The sequence below is a fragment of the Protopterus annectens genome, chromosome 9.part0 (genome assembly GCF_019279795.1).
Source record: "Protopterus annectens isolate FY-2018-M chromosome 9.part0, PAN1.0, whole genome shotgun sequence".
Classification (NCBI taxonomy): Eukaryota; Metazoa; Chordata; order Ceratodontiformes; family Protopteridae; genus Protopterus; species Protopterus annectens.
This window is the reverse complement of record NC_056743.1, coordinates 1,530,446,597-1,530,473,242: the sequence shown is the minus strand read 5'-3', so window position 1 is coordinate 1,530,473,242 and position 26,646 is coordinate 1,530,446,597. Positions and strand designations below refer to the sequence as shown.

At 44.2% G+C, this 26,646-nt stretch overlaps 1 protein-coding gene across 1 annotated transcript in view; it reads left to right on the top strand.

Annotated features, from left to right (window-relative positions):
- ABCF1 (ATP binding cassette subfamily F member 1) overlaps positions 1 to 26,646 on the top strand; it is a 1,329,408-nt gene that overhangs the window by 884,320 nt on the left and 418,442 nt on the right. The window contains exon 13 of the mRNA XM_044082281.1: positions 21,637 to 21,707. Within this exon, the coding sequence (XP_043938216.1) occupies positions 21,637 to 21,707 (71 nt within the window). The remainder of the gene's footprint in view (positions 1 to 21,636; positions 21,708 to 26,646) is intronic.

Genomic DNA, 26,646 nt, shown 5'->3' with positions numbered 1-26,646 from the left:
TGTAAGACTGCATATGAGGAAACTACAGTGGTATTTAAAAAGCCTATGGAGTCAACATTCTTACAGCCTCGAAACAATGATTCCTGTCATACCTTGGCTACGCCTAGAGTTCCTCTGGTGGGCAGAGGCCTGCCAACAAAACAAGGGACTACCATTCACACTACCTCCTGCTGCCCATACCCTAACAACAGATGCATCAGACTATGTATGGGGGGTTCACCTGGTAGGGAAGTGCATTCAGGGCAAATGGAACCCAAGTCAAATGCACCTACATATCAATCAAAAAGAAATGTTAGCTGTCCAGAATGCTCTGACAGCCTTCAAGGACTACATTCTTCCAGGATAACTAATGGTAAAAACGGACAACACCACGGTTATGTGGTACATAAACAAGCAGGGGGGTACACATTCCTACCCTCTCTGCAGACTAACCATGGCATTGTGGAACACCGTCTTGAGCTACCAAGTGCACTTATAAGCTCAATTCCTGCCAGAAAAATTAAATACACTGGCAGACGGACTAAGCAGAAACCTCATGGACCCACGAGTGGAAACTCGAGCCCAGACATAAATCTATTTGCCTCCCCCCAGAACTACCAATTGGACAAGTTTTGTACAAGGACTCCCCACAAACAAGCCTGGAAAGTGAATGCTCTGTCCTTCAGCTGACAAAACCTATCCGTCTACGCCTTCCCCGCCCCCACTGCCTCTGCTCTCCAAAGTTGTACTAAAAGTCAAACAGGACAAACCAGGGATGATTTAGATTGCTCCAGACTGGCCGCGCCAACACTGGTACCCCCCTCCTGAGCATTGTGTCGCTGTTATCTCCATGGCACCTGCCTCAGACCCCTTCCCTGTTCTCTCAGCAGGAGAACAAGATTCTGCACCCCCAGCTTCCAACATTGAACCTTGCAGCCTGGCTAATTACTTAAACTCACCCTTATCCCTCAGCAAACCTGTGATGGATGTCATCTTAGAGGCAAGGAGGCCTAGTACTAGAAAATCTTATGCTGAAAAATGGAAAAGATTCTGTGCCTGGCGCCAGTCTCAAGGGATGAGCACAGCAGTGCCCAATTTACCACAGATTTTGCAATACTTAACTGAGATGCTTCACAAGGACCTGTCTTTTTCTTCCATTAAAATCCACGCCTCAGCCATTTCTGCTCATTATAGCACAGCACGTCCCCTCTTCTCTTATCCTCTGCTCAAGCAGTTCCTCAGAGGGGCCAAACATTTGAGATCACCCAGGAGAGTTCCGACCCCTGCCCTGGGACCTTAACTTTGTATTGGAGAAACTCACTCACTCTACCTCCTTTTGAGCCAGCTGCTACTGCAGACTTGAAATTTCTTTCTTGGAAAACAGCTTTCCTTTTAGCAATCACTTCAGCTAGAAGGATATCTGAATTACAGGCCCTTATAGCAGTGGAGCCTTTCAGCATCTTTCATACGGGCAGGGTGTCACTCAGAACCAAGCCATCCTTCATGCCCACGGTGGTATCCAGTGTGGCTCTTAATCAGTCCATTCATTTGCCAACCTTCTTTCCCAATCTACAGAACAAAGGGGAACGGGATTCTACATTCCTTGGATGTGCACAGACAACTTAGATTCTACTTGGACAGGACTAAACCTCAAAAAAAGCTGAACAACTGCTGGTAGCATTTGCTGCAGGGGCAGAGGGGAAGGCTATTTCAAAACAAACCATTTCTAAATGGATAAGCCATTGCATTCATTTCTGCTATAAGCACCATGGAAAACCTATCCCTCAGGGGATCAGATCTCACTCCACCAGGGCTGCATCTACTTCTGCAGCCTTTCTCAGAGGTGCTCCTACCAGTGACATCCTAGAAGCTGCTACATGGAGTTCTGTACATACTTTCACCAAGCATTATCCTTTGCCAATTTTCTGTAAATCCAGAGCTGGCTTTTCCACTGCTGTCTTGCAGAGCCTTATAGCTGGCCCTAATGCTATATAAACTCCTCCTCCCAACCTTAGCTTTGGGAATCTACCCAAATGTAATGACTGCAACAGTGAAACACAAAGAACATAGTACAGTTGTGTACACTTACCATAAATGTAGATGTTGGAGTGTTTTCACTGTTGTAGTCCTGGTTACCCTCCCTCCAGCCCCCTAACTTCTTCTGGCTATACCTCTACTTTCCTTTGCTATGCTTAAAAGCCTTTTTGTTGTATTTGCTTTTTGTTGGAGGTATACCTTTGTGTTTTTATGTTTATTTGCTTCCCATTTGGGGGGCACCTGACATCTGGGCCAAAAGAAACTGATGTAATGGCGTCGCCTGCATGTTTTATACCCCTGATGACCTGACATCATGGAAGAAGGGACAGCAATTGACGCAGGACCCAAGACTTCGTTAATCAGCCGACTGAGGGCAACCTGCAAGCAGATTACCCAAATGTAATGACTGCAACAGTGAATACACTCTAACATCTACATTTATGATAAGTGTACACAACTGTACTTTATGGGTACTTTTGGGGGTGAGAGGGGGGTGAAGTTTGAACTGAACCTGTCTGCCAGGATAATGGCGATATTGGTCAGTTCAATGTATTTTGTGTCATTCTGCACTAACTCCGAGCAGATCTGAGAATTGCCACTTAGATCCTTGACATAACTGAAGAATGCCTTGTTATCTTTTGGAGTCCTTGGCAATTTTTTTCAAAGCTAGCCTTGGATGATTTTATGAGGGATCATAGTTTCTTGCTGATATTGATCAGGGATGTCTTACCTTCTTGGGATTTTACTCCTTGCTGTACTAGTTTCCTCCTCCTGTTGTATATCTTGTTTATGGGCATGGGTCTACCAGTCTGGTTTCCTTTTATTGGAGGAGTGAGTCTTGGTTTTGCTTGAGATAGCATGATCCATACATTCTTGTAGGTGCCCGTAGAGTGCATTTGTAAAGGATTTTGCAGCTTGAACAGCGTTATCCTTTAGCATGGAGGCTTTGAAACGTTCCACCTCGGTCTTAAGTAACGTGAAGTTTGCTTTTGAAATGTATTTCACTGTGGTTTCTTTGACCAGGGGTGGGGACAAAATGTGGATATCCAGAGTGATTAGTTTATGTTCACATCTAACCAGTGAGGGTTTGAGTTCTGGTGTGGAACACCAGTCGACCATGTTGGTGTGATGACCAGGTCCAATATGTTGTCACCTCTGGTGGGGGTGTTGACCAGCTGATCCAGGGAGTTAGAGTTTATAAATTCTAGGAAATGTTGGGCAAGGGAGTTATTACTTGAGTAGTTCTCCCAGTTAATGTTTGGGTAATTGAAATTGCCCAATATCAGGGTGTTTGGTAGGACCTTTATGTTTCCAGAAATGTGGAATGGGGGTCCTGGGACATGGTGGGTGATCTGTAGCAAGCTACAATTTTTATTGCAGTTTTGCCTGTTAGTTGCACATGGATGATCTCTGAAGCATCGTGCTGTGCCCCTAACCTGGAGGTGTGGTATCCTTGATGAATATGGATATGCCCCTGCCTTTTGTATTTCGGTCCAGGTTTTGTGGCCGAAATGTATGGTATGAGTTGTAGCCTAGTAGAACTGGGGTGCTCTCTGGAGCCTTAAACCAGTTTCTGTTACTGCACATATATCGATTTTCTCCATACTGAGGAGTGCCTTGAGTGCGTGCATTTTGAGGTTTAGACTTATGGCACTGAGTTGCATTACCCTCAGTTTTTTGTTACTTGTGCTATTTACAGCGGTGGGTTTGTCTTTTGAGCCTTGCCTAAAAAAGGCACTATGGGGGTGGCAAGAGCCTTGGCTAGTATTCAAAATAGTAAGGATGACAGGTGCAAGCTGTCTATAGCGAAGCAGCGTTGCTTGTCTAGCATGTCATCCCATGCTGACAGACACAGTGGATCCACTTTGAGTGTCACCAGAAGCTTAGCCAATTGTTGAAATTTATATTTTTTTCTTTATACTGTGGTATCATTCTTGGTGAGGGCAGAATGCTACTCAGGGTCAGGGTCATACCAGCATGGGCTACATGATCAGAGAGCTCCTCTTTGTCTCTTTTCATGTAGTACAGGGAGGTATGGCTCAGGTCATTCACACCAACATGGGCAATGGCAGAGTCATGTTTTTACTTGTTCTGTAGTGACCTGAGTGCTTGTGTTATGTGGCGGATCCTGGCATCCGACAGGCAGCTAACAGTAACCTTCTCCTTGTTCAGCGTAGTGAGTGGGACGTCAGTGTACCCGACTATAGAGTCACTTTGTACTAGTGTATTGGGTATGTTATTTTGCCTTAAGGGCTGTGATTGCATGGTACACTGGTTTTGTGAAGTATGTTTCATGGTTTGTGTTGGAGGAGTGGAGGTTGCTCGCATGTCTGCTTTGGAGGTTTCTGTTGCAGATTTTTATTTAGAGCCTCCAAGTATGTTTTCGTGTATTTGTGTTTTTTGCCGGTGCTGGTTTCATAGGTCTGTGTGAGACTGTTGGTGTGATGCAAGTAATTCCCTTCTCCTCTTGACTGCCTGGTCCAATCTTTGATTGGGAGAGCTTAGCCTCCAGTTTTTCTGTATAATTGCATCTCTTGCATGTATTAGTGTTTGGTGGTAGGAGGAAGAGAGGGTTGTCTGTGCACTTGAGGCAGTTGTAACATTGCCTCAAAATGCCCAGATTCACCAGTTGGACCGGAGGGTACACCTGGATCTCCCCTTTGGACATGCCTGGATAGGTACAGTGAACTGTTTTGCTGATTGGCTGGTAAGGTCAAATAGAGAGCCTTGTCCTTCTCTACATTATAGGGGGTCTAGTGCTAAGGTTCATTAGTGCTTGCTATGAGTTTTGAGCAAGTGATGGCCTGAGAAGTGAATTTTGATAACTTAAGTTGAAAGTTTTTCTACTTCCAAGGGAAAAATTGAAGAGTAGACTTTGTGGAGCCAGGAATAGTTATACCCCAGCTAACCGGCATGCAAAACTGGGTTTTATAGCAGGGAAATGAAAGAGAGAGAAATTAACTCAAAATGGCCAATAAACTACTAATTTCTGGGCTGAAACCACTCCTCCAGGGACAGATAGGCTGCTCAAAGCTCCTCTGTCTCACAGGTGAACAGAGAAAGTTCCTTCTATCCAGATAAGGTATGGGCAAACACAGAAACTTGTAACCCAGCCTTGAATTCAGCACTAACCTGAAAACTGGACTATACTAGCTTAGAAAGGCGGGAAAACAAGTATATTTTTTTTTTCAGAAAATGAAGCAGATATAATCAAAAAACACTTTAAATGCACAGAAATGGCTATCACACTTGAGTGTGTAACCTGCAACAGTTAAACGGGTAATTTAAACACAAAAACAACTTTATTAAAGTGCAGGCAGTAAAATAAGTACAATATGTAGCTGAAACAAGCTTTTTAAATCACAGAAACTCAAAAAAAAAAAAAAGAAAGAAAAAAAATTGCCGTTTTAGGTGGAATTAGCTAAAGTCAGTAAGAAATGCAGAAGGATACTTAATCACTCCAAAGTCTCTCCTTTGTCTCTCTGCTGCTGTAGAGCTCTGCAGGGCACCAGGAAGGAGCTTGCTGACACACACATACACATACATATCTATATATATATATATATATATATATATATATATAAAATCAGGTTATTTGGAGCAAGGGAATGGTTACAGGGGGAGGTTCTGTTAAGAGCAATAAAAGCATTAAAATCAATTCTTTAACAAGTCACCCTTCCCTCTTAACACCATTAAAACAAAAATGCTAGAGAAAAATTAAAATATATAGTATTAGGACAGCTTATTAAGACTAACCTACTAATCCGAACTTTATTAAGAAACTAACTCACTAACAGAATGACTAACACAAAGATCTACTGATAGATATCGATCAGAATAAATGCTAATACTTATAAACTGAAACACTTAAAGCTCACTTTCATACCAAATCAGGTTTGTGTGTAAAAAAAAAAATATATATATATATAGATCATTATATTGAACATGCATATAAATCTACAAATGAACAACTAAGTAGGCTGAAAACCATAGCTATAATTGCTAAGGTAGAAATACAGTGAAAAATGTTAAAAATAAAGCATGAAGGCCCAGGGTATGTGTTCATGTGGCATCTAGCTAAGAAAGCACTTAGTTTGAATGAGTAAAAGTGCACTTGAGTATCACAAAACAGCACCAGTAGCAGTTACTTTCATTGTAAAATATTTACAATGTTTGATATTTGTTGTGAAGGCTGCCAGCCCAGCCAACTGGAATTTTGTAAATTTTATGATATCCTCCTGTTCCAATGTTTCAGTATTCACTTTGGTGTGGGATTTTCTACTTCAGGCGATCTGACATCTGCTCCTATACAAAAGCTTTTAGCCTGGATGCTGTAGGTATGTGGGACATCGCACGTAGGGCCATAAACTCCTTAAATGGGACGTCGGCACGCACAGACCTCAGAATTTTTTTTAGTCGCAGACGTCACTGTGATCGTTCAGCTCCTACTTAAGATTACTTCAGAAAGATAAGTACCTCGTTAGGTTTTTTTGTTTTCTTTATCATTGCCTGTGCTTGGTTTGCTGTAGTTTTTGGCTGATGTCAGCTAAAAGAGGCAAATGTAATTGCGGCCGGCAGATACCGCACAAAGATTCTCACAATAAGTGCGCATTTTGTCTAGGTAGGGAACACCACCATACATTGTGTTCCATTTGTAAGTCCTTCGTGTTCAAGACACTTTGCAGTCATTTGGCCGAATTAAATTTATATCTCGAGAACTAGCGTCTTAAATGCCTAGCCCTTAGGATGGACCTGGAGTTTGTCAACCAACCTGAGCCATCCAGGAAGAGGGCCAAAGTTTACAGGCCTGCTCCTACTGCCACTCTATCGGACATCCTGCTGGTTTCTGATATAGGTTCCGAGGAATGTCTGCTTTCTGCGTTAGCTTTGATGGTTCCCGCTGAGGAAGCCATTTCTGCAGCCACGGAATGCACGTCCAGGGAGACTGTTCAGCCATCAGCCCCAACCAACGTCGAGGGGAACCTCTTGTTAGACTGAGTCCTCTCCTACTGCAGGCCAGGCTTCAATCCCTAGGCCATCCTCGAAGCCTACACCTTCCAAGAAAAGACAAAAGACAAAACATATTACTCTTGCTTCTGAAGCACAGCCAGATTGGCAGTCTTTTACAGACTCTCTTATGCAGGTCTTCATGGCCTGTAGGCTCACATGCCCTGCTCCTTACACCATCCCTGTGCTCAGGCCTCAACCAGCCTCTGCCTCTTCTCCCCGACATACAACTACTCTAGAGGGAGAGCAGCAGCAATATCAATATGATTCTTCCTCAGAGGAATCCGTCTCGTGTGTCTCAAATTGCTTCCCCTGTTGACTACTGTTCCCCTGATGAAGACTCCATTGAAGGGGACTCCCTCCTGAAAATTTAACTTTTGGGGAAACTAACTAAAATGGAGTACGTCAAGTGGGACACTACCCTGATGTCTGACACCCAGAAGAGGTATTTTGAACTTCTGCAACTTGAATCTCCCTCTGCATCAGCTATACCTCCTGTGCTCCCAGCTTTCCTGGATGCATTCATCTCTGTCTGTAAGAACCCAGACTCAGTCCCCAGCCCCTAAAAGACCAGACAGGTTTTATAAGGTGCCTGACCAAAAATTCCTAGTTAAGCAATTCCTCCACTAGCAGACCCAACTGTAATTGCTGCGGCTCCTGACAGACAATCTAGGCAGGTTGCAAATGAGAAAATTCCAGTGGTACTTAAAGAATATGTGGTCTCAGCACCTACACCCCCCTAGACCAACAAATCCCCCTCCTGCCCTGCCTAAAGTCAGAACTGAAGTGATGGATTCAACAAATCCTCTGAAACCAAGGCAGTCCCCTGCAACTTCCTTATCCTAAGCAATCCATGCACACAGATGCATCAGATCTAGGGTGGGAGCAACTCTAAAGGGTTACAGGGTTCAGGAATCTTGGACCCTTGCCCACAAAAATAGCACATCAATGTCAGGGAGAGGACTGCAGTCTTGCTGGCCCTTCAGGCCTTTCTTCCCATCCTTCAACCAGGCCTTCTTCACATTCTTACAGACAACACCACAGTCATGTGGTACCTGAACAAACAGGGAGGGACAAAAGAAAAACAAAAAAGTACCGAAGCTAACAGCTGAAGGTAAAATAATGAACTTTAACGCACACATAAGACAGTAAGCGCTTTCACGGTGTGCTCTCAGACTGTTCTAAACTAGTAACAAATGCAGTTAAATACCATAAGTTAATTAGTCAATTAAAGCAGTGATAAAAGCATCAATTATCTAAGAGAAAAATGTAAACAGTATGATTTTGACCAAGGGCTCGAAGTACGGTTCCTGACCCCCTTACTCCATGGTAAAGCTGTAACTGTAATGTCCAAACTTTCTGATACTGAGTCAGTTATAATATTATAAAGAACTGTTTGCTAGAATTTTTTAAGTTAACACCTGAAGCTTAGAGAAAAAAGGATGTGATAGTGTTCAATCTCGCCGTTTGTTCTTACACATGGGTTCGGAGCCGATCCTCGGCTCCGTGCCGGCCTCTTGCAAGCTCTGCATCGAGAAGAAGCTCGAGACAATCTAATACCCACAATCCCCCTCTGCCTTTACCTCAGATCTAGTTTGCCGCTGCTGCATTCGCATCGCTGGGAGCTAGCTCGAGCGTCTAAAGCTAAGATATAACTTGTTTGTTATATTTTATTAGATTTTCTATTTCTATTTGATGTTTCAGTATTATACTGTATGATTGTGTTGTGGTCTGGTTGATTTCTTGGTACCGTTAACTAGTTTTATCGGTTAGATAATTTTCGGGGCCTACATCCCTTCATAAATTTAATATTTGAGGAAAGAAAAGTTCTTTTATACCGGATTTGACAATTTTTTATCGGATTTGACAAACTTTAACGGATTTGACTGCATTACTGGACTTGTCTCTCTTTTTTATAATGTCTGATAAGGTGAAGTCAGGTTTCAAGCGTTGTTAGTGTGGCCAGAAAATGCCAGTGACTGACAACCATAGTTCCTGCGTCTACTGCCTTGGCCCTCTCCACTTGCAAGAGGACTGTTCCATCTGTCACTCTTTTAGTGGGAGGGTCATGACAGATAGACGCAGGAAACTAATGGACAGAGGTCTGTTGAAACCTTCTTTTCAGGAGGCTCTGGATGCTTCTGACCAGGCATCGAAGTCCTCTAAGGAATCGAAGACGTCGGAGCCCAAGTCATCGGCTCCGAGCTCTTCATCAAAGGTTAGATCACCGGTTCCACAGACTTGGGGCGAGTGTTCAACTGGTATCGGTTCCTGAGCCTCGAGTCTTGGAACCGGTGATGGAGCTCCCTCCTTCGACCTTATTGAGGTCGGCTCCGTCTTCGGTTCCTTCGACCCGTTCTTCCTCCAAACTTTCGGATATCGATGTGGATCGCGTGGTGCAGAAGTTATTGGAGCATTCGGCCCTCTCCAAACTTATTTCGGTTTCCACCCAGTTGGTGTCGAAACTTGAAGGCCTCCCTGTATCTCCATCCATTCCTCCTCCGAGACCGATTCAGTCTTTGGAGCCGGAAGAGGCTGATCTACTGATTGTGGAGCCCTCGGGTCCAGAACCGTCCTTTTCTCGGTCTGTTCCTTTCACCTTGACTCCGTCGGACCCGATACCGGAGTCTCGGAGCCGACGGTTTGTCCTTGGTTCCGGGGCCGAGAGTCGAACCGACGTTTCGGTTCCAACTCTCCCCCTCAGGGCCTCGGCGCGGATCGATTCGGCTCCGTCCTCGGGGTCGATGCCTTCGATGCCCGTGTCGGGGATTCTTCCCATTTCCTCGGAACCGGGGGACTCTTCGATCACGGGACCCGGGAGCGTTCGACCTGATGAGGAAGGTGTTGTCTACCCAGACAACCACATCAGTGGAAGCAACCTCTCCTCCCCATAAAGGGCCGGTATCTTCATCTGCACCCACGGCCACATCCAAGCGTCGGGCACCAGTGTCTCAGCCACCCCTGGAGGGTGCCCCCTCTTCCTCCGAGGCTTCTTCGGATGCTCCCCACGAAGAAGTCCCTAGGAAAAGATTGTGTAAGAGGAGACACTTGGATTCTCCACAGGAATCCTTGACATCTGATACTGACTTAGATGAGTCAGAGGGGTCCCCTAAGTCACCTTCGGAAGATGTCTCTTTTTCGGACATATTGGAGATCCTGAAACAGAGAGGTGACTGGCAGTCCCTTCCCCCTTCTGAGGATGAGTCAGTTCTGCTGAAGGCATTTGGTGCTCGCCCTTCTTCCTCCTGGGTCACTCCGCCCTTCGACGAGCTAATGGATCTAATTGCTCGAAGGGCGTGGGAGGCTCCTGACACAGTGGAACCAGTTCCAAGGAAACCTAATAAATACATCACGGCACCTCAGGACAAGTCCTACCTAACAAAAGGAGTTCCAGTAGACGCTATGGTGGTGGCAGCAGCCACGAAAAAGGAGATGTCGGAGCCTTCTTCGTCTGTCCATCCTCCTAATAAAGATTCTAGGACGATGGATAGATACGGGAAGCGCATTTTTAGTTCAGCGGCCTTTTCCATGCGATCCCTGAACTATTTGACCCATTTTACATGTCTACAGAGGGATCTAGTCAGAGTTGGGAGATACCCTCCAGGGTACTACAGATGCAGCTGTCTCAGAAAAAGTGACAGCGCAACTTAATACCCTTACATCGATTGTTAACTCGTCCATGAGGCTGATTTCCTACGCAGCCGAAGGTTCGAGTAGGGCAGCAGCTTCAGCGATTGCTCTTCGCAGACAATCCTGGATGCGCTTATGCTCCTTTGCGGAAGCCTTCAAGTCTTCCTTTACTAACGCCCCATTTGACGGTGCCACTCTCTTTGGCCCCAAAGTAAAGGAGACCCTTACCTGGTGTGAACAGGAGGGAAAGACTCTGTCTGCTGTCTGAGTCCGTTTTTCCACCCCAACCAGACCGTACCCCAAAGGGCAACGTGGTGGAAAAATGTGGTTTCGAAAACCCCAAGGATCTTTCCCAGGCACACAGGGAGACGCCCCCTCTAGAGGCAGAGGAGGGGTAGAGGTGGAAGACGCCGCCTGGCGGCAGAGGGGTCCGCAACATCAAGGTGACAGGGAGACACTCCTGGTAAACCTTTCCAGCACTCCTGAGAGGAGGCCCGACTGTCCTGCTCTGGAGGCAGTCGGGGGTCGCTTAGCTTTATACCCTCAGGCCTGGCAAAATTTAACTACAGACAAGTGGGTAAAAGCGTGGTTACCAGAGGTTACAACATACCCTTTCTATCTCATCCCATTCCAAAGAAAAGACTCCCAGATGTACCGCCCCATCTGCGAGAGCCAGCAGCCATAGAAATTTCAAAGCTGCTAGAAAAAAGAGTCATCCAACCAGTCCCAGCGGACCAGCAAGGATTCGGGACTTACTCAAGGTTCTTTTTAGTTCCAAAGAAAACAGGGGACTGGAGGCCTATTCTGGACCTGAGCTACCTCAATACCTTCGTCAGGAAGGAAAAGTTCCGAATGGTCACGCTTCAATCGATCCTTCCTTTCTTACAGAAGGACGACTGGATGTGCTCAATAAATCTAGAAGATGCATACTACCACATCAAAATGGCCAAGGGCATCCAGAGATCATCTGCGCTTCCGGCTGGGGGCCAGTCACTTTCAATTTCGAGCCCTGCCCTTTGGTCTGACCTCAGCCCCCAGGGTCTTCAAATGCATGGCAGTGGTAGCGTCTCACTTGAGACGCCAAGGATTCCAGGTGTTTCCGTATCTGGACGACTGGCTCCTTTCTGCCACCACCCAGCGTCAACTATTACAGGCCAGAGACTTTGCTCTTCAACTGTGTGTTCACCTAGGGATTTCCGTAAACTTCGGAAAATCCTTACTTCAGCCATCACAAAATATCTTGTTCATAGGAGCAGAATTAAACACATGTCAGTTGATTCTGAGGCTTCCCTCAGAAAGGATATTATCACTTCAAACTCATATACGTCTTCTACTCTTGTCAAGGAAATCTCCTGCAAAACTAGTACTAAAGGTGTTGGGCCTCATGTCAGCCTCCCTTATTGCAGTTCCCTTGGGAAGGCTGCACATGAGAGTCCTACAATGGCTACTGTTTGCACAATGGTCGTTTCAACAACTACCTCTAACACACGAGATTCTTATAACAAAGACATGCAAAACAGATCTAAACTGGTGGCTTCAAACGTGCAACCTTTCCAAGGGAGACCGTTTGTGCTACCCACCACAGTTCACGGTGACCACGGACGCTTCCCTGATAGGGTGGGGGGGCATCTTTCAGGGACAGACAGTCCAAGGCGAATGGACCAATTTGGAGTACAATCTGCACATCAATGTTCTAGAGTTGAGGGCAGTGTTTCTAGCGTTGCAACACTTTGCTCCCCTTCTTCCTCTGGGAACTATTGCAGTTCAGACGGACAACATGTCTGTAGTCTGGTACATAAACAAGCAAGGGGGAACCAAATCCTATCAGCTATGCAGAGAGGCCATGAGAATCTGGCAGTGGGCGGAGTCCACGGGTCGCTTTCTAATAGCAACGCACATCCCGGGGTCATCCAACGTCATAGCCGACAGGCTCAGCAGAGCAATTCTGTTACCGCACGAGTGGTCCCTAAAACAATCAGTAGCGAAAAGGATTTTTCGCAAGTGGGGCCAGCCTTCCTGCGATCTGTTTGCGTCTCCAATGAACGCCAAATGCAGGAGCTACTTTGCCCTATTACCCCCTCCAGGGGAAGTCCCCAGGGACGCACTGGTTCACGATTGGCCCCCGGGACTCCTGTACGCATTTCCTCCATTTCCTCTATCATCAAAGTTTCTCCAGAAAGCCAGGAACCTACACAGGACAATAATCCTCATTGCCCCATTCTGGCCTCGTCAAATTTGGTTTCCCTTCCTGAAGATACACTGCATTCGGGGACCCTGGATTCTGGACCCAGAGCCAGACCTATTGACTCACTCGTCAGGGGTTCCCCATCCCGCGCTCCTGTCCCTCCATCTAGCAGCTTGGCTACTCCAATTCCCAACTTAGCCAGGTCTGATCTTTTGTCACCAGCAGTCCAGAATATATTGGTGGCTTCCCATAAAGCTTCCACTACTAAAACATATGCTAGCAAATGGAAGCGATTTGTATTCTGGGCGAATACACACCATGTGGATCCTTTTATAGCTCCTTTGAATAAGATATTAGAGTTTTTAACGGACTTATTTCATCAGGGTGCTTCTCCTGCTACACTAAGAGTTCAATTGGCTGCCATTTCAAATTTCCATGTGGAAGAATGTGGAGCTCCTGTTATGGCTCACAGACTTTGTAAAGCCTTTTTAAAGGGTTTTTCATATTAGACCACCGGTCAGATCTCCTCGTCACCTTGGAGTCTAAACTTGTTGTTATCTAAATTAATGTTGCCCCCTTTGAACCTGCCTCTTCTTGCCCATTAAAATTTTTGTCCTGGAAGACTCTCTTTTTGGTAGCCATTACTTCTGCTAGGCAGTATCTGAACTTCAGGCTCTCTCCATCAAGCACCCTTATTTGATTTTTCACTCTGACAGAGTTTCTCTTAGAACCAATTCATCCTTCCTCCCTAAAGTGTGTTCTATTAACAATATTAATCAGTCCATTGAATTACCCAGTTTCTTCAAAACCACTCCAACAAAATGGAGTATATGTTACACAAATTAGATGTTCACAGACAGCTAAGATTTTACTTGGATAGAACAAAAGATCACAGAAAAACTGATCAACTCTTTGTGGCTTTTGCTGATAGCAGGAAAGGACTTGCAGTTACCAAAAGAACTCTTTCTAAATGGTTAACGGATTGTATAATCTATGTCTCCGATTCTTCAAATCAAACCCTTTTGCACAAACCCAAAGGACATTCCACAAGGTCAGTGTCTACATCTTTGGCTCATGCAGCCCGCCTACCACTGGACGCTATTTGTGCGGCTGCTACTTGGTCTAAGCCACATACATTCATTTCTCATTATAAGGTAGACAAGGTTTCTAGGGACAGGGCAACCTTTGGTTCCACTGTGCTCAAGAACGTCCTCCCGTGAGTTCCTCAGGAACAAGGAGCTAGGGACGCTACCCATGTGTAAGAACAAACGGCGAGATTGAACACTATCACATATAGAAGTTATGTCCTTACCATAACGTTCCATGTGGAGTGTTCATCTCGCCTTTGTTCTTACAGTCCCACCCTCCCACCCTTAGGAAGAACGTTCTTTGATGCCTGGCCAGGAGCATTCTGCTGCTGTTGCAATGTTGTGTACATAGTTGGCATATATATTTATATATGTCTATTTGGCTTATATATATATATATATATATATAGTTATGTATAGATTCTTTCTGTGCATATGTGATGTAAGCATGAATGTGCTCTCTCTGTAGATTGGTTTGCTTGCAAACTAGATCTGAGGTAAAGGCAGAGGGGGATTGTGGGTATTAGATTGTCTCGAGCTTCTTCTCGATGCAGAGCTTGCAAGAGGCCGGCACGGAGCCGAGGATCGGCTCCGAACCCATGTGTAAGAACAAAGGCGAGATGAACACTCCACATGGAACGTTATGGTAAGGACATAACTTCTATTTTTGTGAGCATAAACACAAGGCAGATGTAAGTGTGTGTGAATATGTTGAACTAAACACTTATTTTCATAGGTAGGCTAGTGGATGTCTGGTCACCACTTTTGAAGGGTTGGCAGACCTTTTAGTGAGGGAACAAGCCCTTAGCACTTTGCCTGAGGACATGAGAATCTAGTTAGCTGATACAGTGCATTACTGTAGATGAGTTGGGGAAGAAGGGAGACCTATACTTAGCAAGCAGGGCATCACTCCACAGGACAGGGACACCCCATGCTGCTTATGGATCTAAGAGAACCCATGGTGGGCAGCCCAGACTGCCCCAACAGAGTCTGTCAGTAGCAGGGGAAGCCACTAGTCCAGGTACACGTCCAGGACCTAGGGAAAAATGTTCTAAATGCAACCAGTGGGGCCATGTAGCATATAGGTGTCCATGGAGGCAAGGTGAGGAACAAAAGGTGGGAGAGCCAGTAAGTGGAAATGACAGAATGCCAACAGTAAGTTGTCTTGAGACAACAATGGTATCAAACTACCACCCTGTAGATGTCCTGATAGGGAATGATTTTGGTCTTGCAGTACTTTTTGTTCATGAAGTTACACACAGTCAGGCTTTGAGACAAGTATGTGGGTCTGGTAGCCTGGGGGAGACGCAGACAAGACTGCACACTTGAGCCAGGACTGGTGAGGTGATTACTTCCGGGAGGGAGCTACCCTGTAGCAGTGAGACTGAAGGTGAGCCACAGCTGCATGCGAGTACTGATGTTCCCTTGGACAGAGTGACTGCGAGGGCGGAGGTGAGTAGTAGTACCCAGGCTGATAGTGAGAGACTGCTGTCAGAGGATACCAGACTTCTGTGGACAGGGAGCTGAGAAGGGTTACAAAAAGAGAGTTGAGTCAGGCTCACCTCTCAGACCCTACGTTGCAAGGCCTGAGAGAGGTAGCTTCTCAAGGGAAGGGGGAATCTGTATACTGGAACAAAGGGTTACTGTATAGAGAGTGGACCTCTGATAGAGCGCTAGGCGGTGACAGAATACAGCACTTGATTGTGTCCAGAGTCTACTGTTTGGCACTTCTAGCCATAGCCCACGGTATTCTCTTTGCAGGTCATATGAGCATAAAACGTACAAAGAGACGTATTATGCGGAACTTCTATTGGCCTGGGATTTCCAGAGATGTAACAGGGTACTGCAGTGCCAAAAGGTAGACAATGCAGCAGACAAGGTGAACGCTCCATTGATGCCTTTGCATGTGATTGAGGAGCCATTTCAGAGGGTAGCTATCACCTTGTCTGCTGCATTGTCTACCTTTTGGCACTGCTCACAAGTATATCCTAGTGGTAGTAGATTATGCTACCAGATACCCTGAGGCAGTGGCTCTGTCCTCCATTGAGGCAGAAAAGGCAGCAAATGCTTTTAGAGATTTTCAGCAGGGTAGGTTTCCCAAAAGAAATACTGACTGACAGAGATGCCAATTTCCTGTCAGACCTGCTGGTTTGTCTGTGGGACGTAATCTGGGGTGAAGCACCTAAAGACCACCCCCTGCCATCCCCAGACTCATGGTCTTGTTGAGAGGTTAAACTCTATACTCAAGACCATGCTGTAGGCATTTGCAGACTAGTTTAAGAGGGACTGGGGCAAATATTTGCCCCATCTGTTTGTTGACAGAGAGGTTTTCCAGGAATCTACAGATTTTTTCACCCTTTGAGTTGTATGGGCATAGGGTGAGGGGACCTCTAGATTTGATACAAGATAAGGGGGGTGTGAATCCTGCAAGGAGTCTGTTATGGCATATCTCCTAAACCTCAGGACAAGGCTCAGGGAACAACCTGGCAGAAGCCCACCAGCAGAAAAAGGTCTGGCATGACAGGAATGCTTGAGCTAGGGAGTATGCTGTAGGGCAACAGGTAATGGTTCTCATTCCTTTCAGACACAACAAGCTGCAGGCAGCTTGGGAGGGATCCTACAAGGTGGTAAGGAAGGTCAGTGATTTTAACCACATGGTAGAACTGCTAGGCAGGAGGCAGACACAAACTGTACCATGTTAACATGATGAAACCTAACCATGATAGGGAGGCCCTTGTGCTGAGTATTTGCAGTGGATTACAGGAGTCTGAGGGAGATCTGGTGGCTGATCTCAGTGAGTCTTGGACTGACACCTAAGTGGAAGGGGCAGCAATGCCCCAGCAGCTATCTCCTACCCAGATTCAAGGAATCTGAGCTGTATTACAGGAATTTGGAGACTTGTTCACTGGGAAACCAGGGTGTACCCACTTGGTTCAACACCATGTGGATACAGGACCACAAAGGCCCATTAAGCAGGCCTTTTATAGGGTGCCTGATAGTCGCAGACTGTGAGGGAGGAGATACAGGAAATGTTGGAACTAGGGGTAATTCAGGAATCCAGCAGTCCTTGGGCCTCTCCAGTGGTGCTGGTACTAAAGAAGGATGGCAGCACCAGGTTCTGTGTAGACTACAGGAAATTAATCCCAGTCGGGTGCTTACCCCATGCCTAGGACAGATGAAGCCCCTAGAGCAGCTGGCTGGGGCTAAGTATCTTACCAAGGATTACTGCCCTTGACTTCGTTTTAGAGAGAGGTCAGCCTTTGTGACTCCTTTTAGCTTGTTTGAGATCACAAGGATGCACTTTGGGATGAAAAATGCCCCCAGTGACTTACCAGAGGCTGGTAGATCATATACTAGCAGGAGCATGAGATTTTGCCCTCGTTTACCTAGATGGTGTTGCCATCTACAGCCATTCCTGCCAAGAGCACCTTCAGCATGTCAGGGAGGTGCTGGGCAGACTACCAAGGGCAGGGTGGACCATTAAGCCCAGCAAATGTCTGGTGGGTATGGCAGACTGTCTCCTACCTATGACATAGCTTGGGGAGTGGTAAGATCAGGCCAGAACCAGCCATAGTGGAAGCCATTCAGGCATGGCCTGCACCTGTTACCAAAAAACAGGTGAGGGCATTTTTAGGGACTGCAGGGTACTACAGAAAGCTTGCCCCCAATTATAGTACCATAGCTGCTCACCCTCACAGACCCAACAAGGAAAAACAGTCCAGATAAGGTAGTATGGACCCCAGCATGTGAGCAGGCATTCCAGAAGCTTAAAGGAGCTTTGGGAGGACCCCCTGTGTTGGCCAGTCCAGACTACAGCAAAGTATTTGTTGTGCAGGTGGATGCTTCAGACAGTGGGCTGTGGGCTGTACTTAGCCAGATTTATTCAGAGGGAGAAACAGCACCCCGTCGCTTATCTTCATCGTAGGCTCCAACACGGGGAGGAATGCTATGTAGCTGTAGAAAAGGAATGTCTAGCCATAGTGTGGGCACTGCAGAAACTTCAGCCTTACCTGTGTGGAAGGAAATTCACTGTCATTACAGAGCACAATTCCTTAACGTGGCTACATCGAGCCAGCCAGCAAAATGCCAAGTTACTAAGGTAGAGCCTAGGGTTTCAAGCATATGATATGACAGTGCAGCACCACAGTGGGGTTAGCAATGCCAACGCAGATGGGCTGTCAGGACAGGGAATGGGGTAAGGTATTTCCAGATAGGCTTAACCCTCTCAAGCAACGTTTCCCAAAGGTCACTTGGAAAAGTAGCTTGAGTTCTCATGAGGGATAATTGTGAAGGCTGCCAGCCCAGCCAGCTGGAATTTTGTAAATAATTCTATGTTATTGGTGAATAGTAGTAATATGGTTTGTATGCTTGTCATACAAATATAAGAAAACTGTATGTTATATACTGAGCTTCAAGAATGTAACCACAGTGTACCCTACTGGAAAAGAACATAAATGTGTATGAACTATATGCCTATGTAAATGTATGTTTTGATAGTAAGAAGCTGGAACATACAGAGTTCACTTGCAAAACTCTAAGAAAATAAGATGAAATTGTTTATAACTGGGGTATCTCTGTTTCAGCTTGAAGACGGAATGTCTGCAGCTAGAAATTCTTCTATTGTCTAGAAATAGAAATAATTACAGGTTTCCAAGGTAAAAGTGTAAGTTTTACGACTTCCAGTTCTAGGTAAAACTTCTTAGAGATATGTTTTTTTAACACAGAGGTGTCATATTTTAAGTTCCTGTTAGCCTGGGAACTAAAGGCAGAGGTGACAAGAATGATGTAATACGAGATAACTCAGCAGAAATGTTTGATAGTAATTTAAGAACTCTCTCTCAGAGAAAGTCTGTACATTTTGTATTTGTCTTTGGTCTTAGAAACTTCCATTCAGCACTTGCATTTGCCTGGCTCTGTAAGTAAAATTTCAGTATAGTATTTATCTTGGAGATAGATAGGAATATAGCAAGATTAGTTTAGATGTTTTCTGTATTTATGTGAGACTGTCCTGCAATGTTCTTTTAAAGTATTTCTTGTGATTCTGAACTCTGTCAATGTGCTAAGTTAGTGAGTATTATCTTGTGCTTTTATTATTTATTATTAAATATATTTAAACCTTTTAATTGTGGCTGGTATGTTTAGAGATATTTAAGCTCTTAGAGTACTTGCATATGTATTTGGTGACACTCTACAGGCCACTCTTAAATAACCTTAAAGTCTTGGACACACCATTTGGATAACAGTAACATTACACAGTAGAATGTCAACCTTTGTAAAGGCCTTATAGTAGCTGATAAAAGGGTGGTTGGTGGCAGTGATTTCTACCTTATAGTCTGGGCAGAAGGGGGCATAGCTAGTAAACCTGTGCCAGCCTTCCCCAGGAGTGTTTGTATATAAATTAAATCTCAGTGTGTGCATGTGTGTGTGTCAGCGTCAGCTACTTGGGCAGGGACACAAAGCACTGGTTAGACGGAGAGGGTGCTGGAGTTTTTGGCTTGACCACTCTTCTGAGATCTTATCCCTATAGCTGTGCCAGTGGGGAGGCTTATTGGGGATCTGGAGAGAGAGGGAGAAACCAGCCCCAGACTGACTGTGATCTCTGTGTGCTCTTAAGTGAAATTGTACTTTACTGTTTGTGTACTTGTCATTCTACTAGTATGCACATCCCTCACTGGTGTTAGTGGTAAGGATTGAGGCTCCTTGATTACTTGGACAGTGCAGGGACGTCACATTTGTTTAGAACAACATTAGCATGTAATATCAGCATTACAGTCGCATATCGGCATCAAGCAGGAATGGAAATCAAACCAGAAGTAGGTAAAAATCAGGCACAAACTGAATGTGCTAAAAAACAAAAGAAAGAATATAAGGTGAAGGACCAGATGAGAAGACAAGAAATGTGGAAAAAACATAAATATAGTTGCAAGTATAGAAAACTTGCCTCATGTTGATCAAGAACAAACATAGGAATGGTTAAGGAGAGGTGAATTCACATCAAGAAATGAAAGGGTAATATTGGCAGCCCAAGATAGTGGGCTACGTGCACGCTGGTTTACAAAGTCCATTGAACATGTGGGAGAAACCGACATATGTAGGTTTTGTCAAACTGAATTGGAAATGGTCACGTACCTTGTTGGTTGCGATGCACTAATGGCAGAGGGACTGTATACTGAAAGGCATAATAATGTGGAGAGACTGTTACACTGGAGATTGTGCAAACGTTATGGTATCAAAGTGGCTGAAAAGCACTGGAAACATGAGCCAAAAAGAATCCGAAAATGAAGTTTATATCGCATGGGATCACCCAATAACAACAGTTCAAAAGATAGATGCTAGATAACCGGATATAGTGGTCCAAGAAAAGAAGACAAAAGTAGCACTGATCATTGAAATCGCCACACCAAGTGACTACAGTGTTTTGCGTACAAGGAGACACAAAGTCATAAAATGCCTGGATCTGCAGGCAGAAACAAGAGGCATGTGGAAGAAAGATATCCAGACAGTTCCAATAGTAGCAGGAGCAACTGGTCTTATAAATAAGAATTTACAATCATATTTAGTTATCTTACTAATTCATGTAACACCATACAAATTGCAGGAGTCATCATTACTGGGCGCATTGAGGGTGCTGCGAAGATCACTTTTGGCTAGCATCAAAGAGTGAAACAATACTAATTTCATGAACTTTAATCGTACTTTGACTTAGGAATGGGGTCCATTCCTGTCGTGGTATTAGAAACTCAAAAGACTTGGAGAAATTAAAAACAGCAAACTTTTAATAGTCTTAAGCAGTGAGGCAGTTTTCTAAGTTATAGTAGGCTTTTTATGGAGCAATAGTAAGCCCGGTTTTCTAAAAGAGTTCAGTTTCAGCTGCCATAGTAGTTCACATTTTGCTAAAATATTAAGGATGCCTCCTTCCATTTCCAAAAGGTCTACATGAGATTGAGGATAAGCATAGGGCATTCATTTGTGAGTGGTAGTGGCTGTGTTTTCAGAAAAAGATACATTTTTTGGATGAAGGTTTATAAGAAATGCTGTATTTGATAGGATGCTGTGGTTTCCATTTTTTTGCTGTCCATTACATGTCATTTTAATATATTTTTGCTTGTGCAGTAGAGTGAGAGAGAGAGAGACATTGTCCAGTTAGAACTGAAAGCACATTAAACGTCAGTAGGAAAATGCAGCTACTCTGTCTCTGGTCATGGTACTTAACGTCATCCTACCCTTCTTCCCTCTTCATAGTTTGGTCTGACTCTGCTTTTCTTTGTGTTTCTTTCAACGTATCAACTCGTATCCACTCTGTAAATAATATATGTTTATATTGTGTTTTGTCATTCAATCTGTATGGTGTCTATTGCCTTTATACCCTCAAACGAACTGTGATATTCACTTTGTATATAATACATGCATACATTGCATTTTGTTTTTCACTTTGTATATAATGCATGTATTATTTACCCCAGGCTGAGACTGAAATGGGTCCAGTGGAATCGCTGTTCACACCGGTTAACAAATTCAAAATAAAATTAATAAATCAATTGCAGTTACATTGTATAAATTATAAAATATACGCAGAATAAACATGTAGAAAGTGAATATTTAAATTTAAACTGTGAACACTTTTTTTTAGTTTTCTTTCTGTAGGTATGTGTTTTTTTAAACTGACCTTGACGTTTACTTTATTGATGCTTGTCTTCATCTTTGTTTTAGTTTGTATAGTTGGACCTAATGGAGTGGGAAAGAGTACTCTCTTATTGCTTCTTACTGGCAAATTAACACCGGTAAGTTTGTAACACATTTACTTTTTTCATTTTTTTTTTTTTTTGTTTAAAAAAAAGACTTTATAATCAACATACTGTACCATTGAAATAGAATATCTAAAATGTCACTTTGAGGGTCAGAAATGTGTGAAGGGGTTTGGGGACTTTGCAATTAAGAAAATGCCCATGACAGGCCAGTGCCCATTCATCTCCTTGGCCATCTGCCAACTAAGAATAATCAAAATAATTGTGATATTTTGCAAGCTCCTGATTCTGTATATTTAGTCAGTAGCTCCCTTAGGTCTAGGGAGTGGCTGTACCACTTGTGGAATACCATGCTGGTGCTTGCTGGTTGAAAGGGATTGAGGTTTGTGTACAACCTTACTTATAAGAGTCAGTCACGTGTGATAGGAATTATGTATTAGTTGTTAGCTGCTCATGAAGTTAGAAGTGCTGGACAGAAGAACTCCATTCCTCTGAAGTATCCTTTTATTAAATGTGTTATTCTACCACTTCTGAACATATACCGCTCAGCCTGTTGGTGCAAGAATTCTGGACAAAGCCAGAAATAATGAAGAACAAATGCCCCACAGTCAGGGCAGATTTTAAATGTTGCTCTTCTATACTTAGAGTTGGTAGAATAACAGTTCTGCTTTAGCATGCATTTGCTGAGCGATGTGAACTTCATTCCTCATTGTTTTTTTGCTGGGAATCCACAAATTTTATGAGGAACAGACCAAAAATATGAGTAAAAATCTGGATACTCTGTAAAAATTGTTGGCAATTTAAGAGTTGTGCTTGTGTCTAAGGGTGCAGGGATGTGGGTATGTAGCTGCTACCCATTAATCTCTAATGAGCTAGTGGTGGTTACAAAAATTATTTGCTGGAAAATGATTTTTGACACATTTCCTCTGCATATTGTGTTTTTTGCTGGATTGTGTGTGAACCATTTCATATTTAACTGAATAGAGGCATGCTGTTTTAGACGGTGTGCCTATCCAGGCTGTCCTTTCTGCTGTGGATTATGAGTTGACAGACTGAAATGATTGGCTGACAGTTTAATTATTTTTTTTGGTCGCTTACCCACAATCCTATAGACCCCTCCTTCAGAAGGCAAGAAACTATCTGCCCATTCATTTTCCATTAGCATGTGAAGGATTTTATTTTCTTGCTCATTTATTCCCTTTCAGGGCAGAAACTCTTGACCCAGTCTTTCTCCTTTGAGGCTAGAGTTGGACTGTCAACCATGAAGTCATTTACCAGTGTCATAGCATGGAAGGATAAAGATCTAACTACATCCCAGGCTATCCGGAATAGAGCAGCAGCTCTGGTGGCTGGCAGGAAGAGATGGGTGTTGTCTGTCAATGGTGGTGGTGGCGGGTTCATTCATCTTAAACACTACCTGAAGGAAGGTATGGTCCATAGATGGGAGTATCTCTCACATAGAATAGACAGATGCAGGGGAGGGGTTGAGAAAAACAAGGTTAGGTTATTAAATAACCCCCCCCCCCCGACAGAAGCAGTCTGTGACATCCCTCTTCCCCAAGACTCCAGAGGTGGAAGGAGTAGCTGGTAGACTCTGCAAGGGACAGGTGCACACTGGAAATTTATGAAGAACAGCAGCAACAGTGGAGCATCATAAGTTGTACCCATTCAATAACAGTTTTGGCATCCATAGTTTCTCTTCCTAGAGGATGCTTGCATGAATCCACATACCAAGTCCCATTGCAGGGTAAGCATGCAGTGGAGTCCGTGGCCCAGGCAGGGGTAATAATGTTTTCATTTGATTTTGGTGTGAGGTTTATTGGCTGGTATGGGATTTTACCCTTTGAGACGTTGGTATGATGTTGCTACCAGACTCTACTGCAGGCTTGTCCCCCTCATGGTGTTATTTTTGGCATGCATATGATCATATGTGCTGTGTAGCATGTCCGTCACCCTAGCTTATACTGCTGTATGACATTCACCTCCATTTTAGATGTCAGCATTTCAGTATATGTGTCCATCCCCCTCAATTGAAGAAGCCATTGTTTGCTGCTCACTCCCATTATTCTGTTTCTACAGAGACTTGTTTCACTAGTAGGGCAGTGTTCTGGCTTGTCTGGGTCACATTCAGACCTTTCTATCTCTCTGCCATAGAGCTGGTCTTTAATACTTTTAAGTGTGTAGTGAAGATGTTAATGCCAGTAATCATTATCCCTCCCATGCTTTCGGGCTTTCTGTGATGTGGCCATCCCATTAATTCCACTTTGGCTAGGAGACAGTTTTGGGAGGCACTCATCCAGGCAGTCATTATGATTGTTTTGGCCGTCCTTCTGCACACTGTACCATATGGTCACTCTGGTACAGTTCATGCATAAACCTGTTACTAGCGATGTCCCACTGGGCTTAGTGTTGTGACCCCTCCTGTTTGTTATATACTTTGAAGTGAAGGACAATGTTGAGGGCTTCTGGCTCACCAAGTTCACCGATGACCATAAGCTGGGAGAAATCATTGAATCCCCAGAAGATGTTGACATCCTACAAACAGGCCTAAAACTGACTGACAACTGGTACCAAATCCATGGTCTGAGACTAAGTGCAAACAAATGCGTAATCATACCCTTCAACAAATCAGATATCCCTGCAAATTATAATATTGATGGCACCCCCCCTAAATGTAGACCCAGTGGTGAGGGGCCTGGGAACATAGATAATCTAAATTTTGACCACCAGGTAGCTACCAATAGTGAGGAAATCCTTCTGCGTGGCTTAGCTTTTATAAGTAAAGGCATGGTATCAAGATCAAAGGAAGTCCTAGTGCCATTGTACTCTGCCCTCATCAGGCCCATAATTGAGTACAATGCTCCCTTCTACATGTGTCTAACCAGGCACTTACACCAACTGGAGCAGCCCTAGAGGTTTCTCATGTAAAAAGAAAATACAGAGTAAGAAGCATGTCTCCTGCAGACCAGCTAAAGGCCCTGTCCCTTTACTCAGTCTCATATCATTTATTGAGAGGGAACTTGTGCCTGCCCTATGGGCGTTCTCTGAACCAGCCAAGATGAAAATGTTACATACTCACAAGAACAATTATACAATGGTTAGACATTCCTTGGACCTGAACCTTATTTGTGAGTCTAACAGAACTTGCTGGAGAGACAGTCATATCCCAAAGGCTTCCTCATCTGTGGGATAAATTTCCCATCTTTGTAAAACAAAGCCTGTCCCTCACTCTCTTCAAAAAAGAATTTGGATAAATTGATAGCGAACCATAAATTCACTTCGACTCCCTTATGGACTGAGGCAGTCTGTAAAATGACTCCATGCTTCACCACCCAAAGGCTCCACTACCCTGATTCTACCCCATTCCATCTCCTGGGAATTAAGATATATTATCATATCCTGGGTATTATTGGCTCAGCTTGTAAAGGCTTTTGTGCCATTAGCCTAGTAATCACGTGTGAACCTACAAGTCAATTTGTAGCTGTTATGTACACAGGCACATTTTGGAGGGAGGGCCCACCTTGGTCCTTCTGCTAAGTAATGCATGTCAGTTATGCAGCTACTCAAGCTGTTTCCCCTCCCTAAAGATGGACAAGATAATGTTGTCTGCTCAGTCATCCTTCCCAACCAGCTCCTGCAGCACCTAGGCTGGTAATTGTAGTTTGTCTAAGATACAGCCAGGGACTTCTCCCTCTTCATCACTGAGCTGACGTGTGACATTGACCGTTTTTGGTTTTAGACAAAGCTTTGACTAGTTGCTTTAAAAACCCTAGAACATTTTTATCTTGCATAATCTTGTTAAATTCTGTTTGCTTTCCTTCAGTGGACTTGCAGAAATATTTTGATCCAGCCTTTAATAAATATGGCTAAATTGTATGAAAGCAAGAAAGGATTCCACTTTGCCTTTTTCTAGGTTAAAGTGTGATTTGAAGCCCAGTGGTATTGGCAGAGACTTCTTTAAGGTCTCCTTTTTTCCATTGTTACAGGGCTTTAATGAAGTCTCCTGAAAGTGCAGAAGTAATACCACTAGTCTTTATCCACTGGGTAAAAAGCAGAAACATCAGAGGTCAGCTTCACCCAAAGGCTGTCCTTCAGAGAAACAGATCTGACTTAGGGTGTCCGCTTTTGAGTCCTGTGGTTGGGATTGTCCTCTGTTCCACGTTCCTATTTTTTTCCCAGATGTTTTCACATGTGGATGTAAGTAATACTTATGGCAGCCCACAGCGTAACAACACATGTGGACTGTGTAAGCACTTTAATCCCCTACATATACCTGTTTCTGCCTGTAAACAGATTGTCCTCGTCATAACTAAAAATGGCTTCTAACTTTGAATAGTGTGAGGGGACCCCGTTAATGCCTGAAGGGTATACCAGAAATTATTATTCTTGGACATTGGAGGTGGGCTAGAGCATAGTCCTCCCAAATGTAAGTCAACATTTTTCAGTCTGTTAGTTCTTGCAGGGAGAGGAGGACAGCCTGAAATGGTAAGGACTGCATTCTGTTTTGGTCGTCCACCTTTAGTATTGGTATTGAGCTTGGAAGAGAGATTCTGCGTCCTTTGGAGCTAGTCTTTGAGAAATATTTTGAAAGCCTGATGTTCCCTTCTCTGTATGCCTACAAGAAGGCCATTTGCAAGTGTCTGTCTCCAGGTCATGCAGATTATTTTGTACATATCTCAAGGCTGACATCTGTGTTGTTAGAGTGGTTTTCCAGAAGCACCAATCTGCTTCCCCTGCTATTTATCAAAGGGCTAGAGCTTGGAACATTTGCACCCTAAGAGGCTTATGCTTAACTGTTTCATCTGATTAGGCTCCAGTCTTTCTTGTAACTGGTACTACTAAAGCCAGTTGCCCTTTTGAAGTCTGAGATCAAAGAGTACCTTGCCCTTACCCTGTGTAAAGCTGTTGAGTAGGCTGCGTGTAGCTCTAGAATTCTCTTAAAAGGAGTTCAGTGCATGTCTGTGCCAAGTAGAAT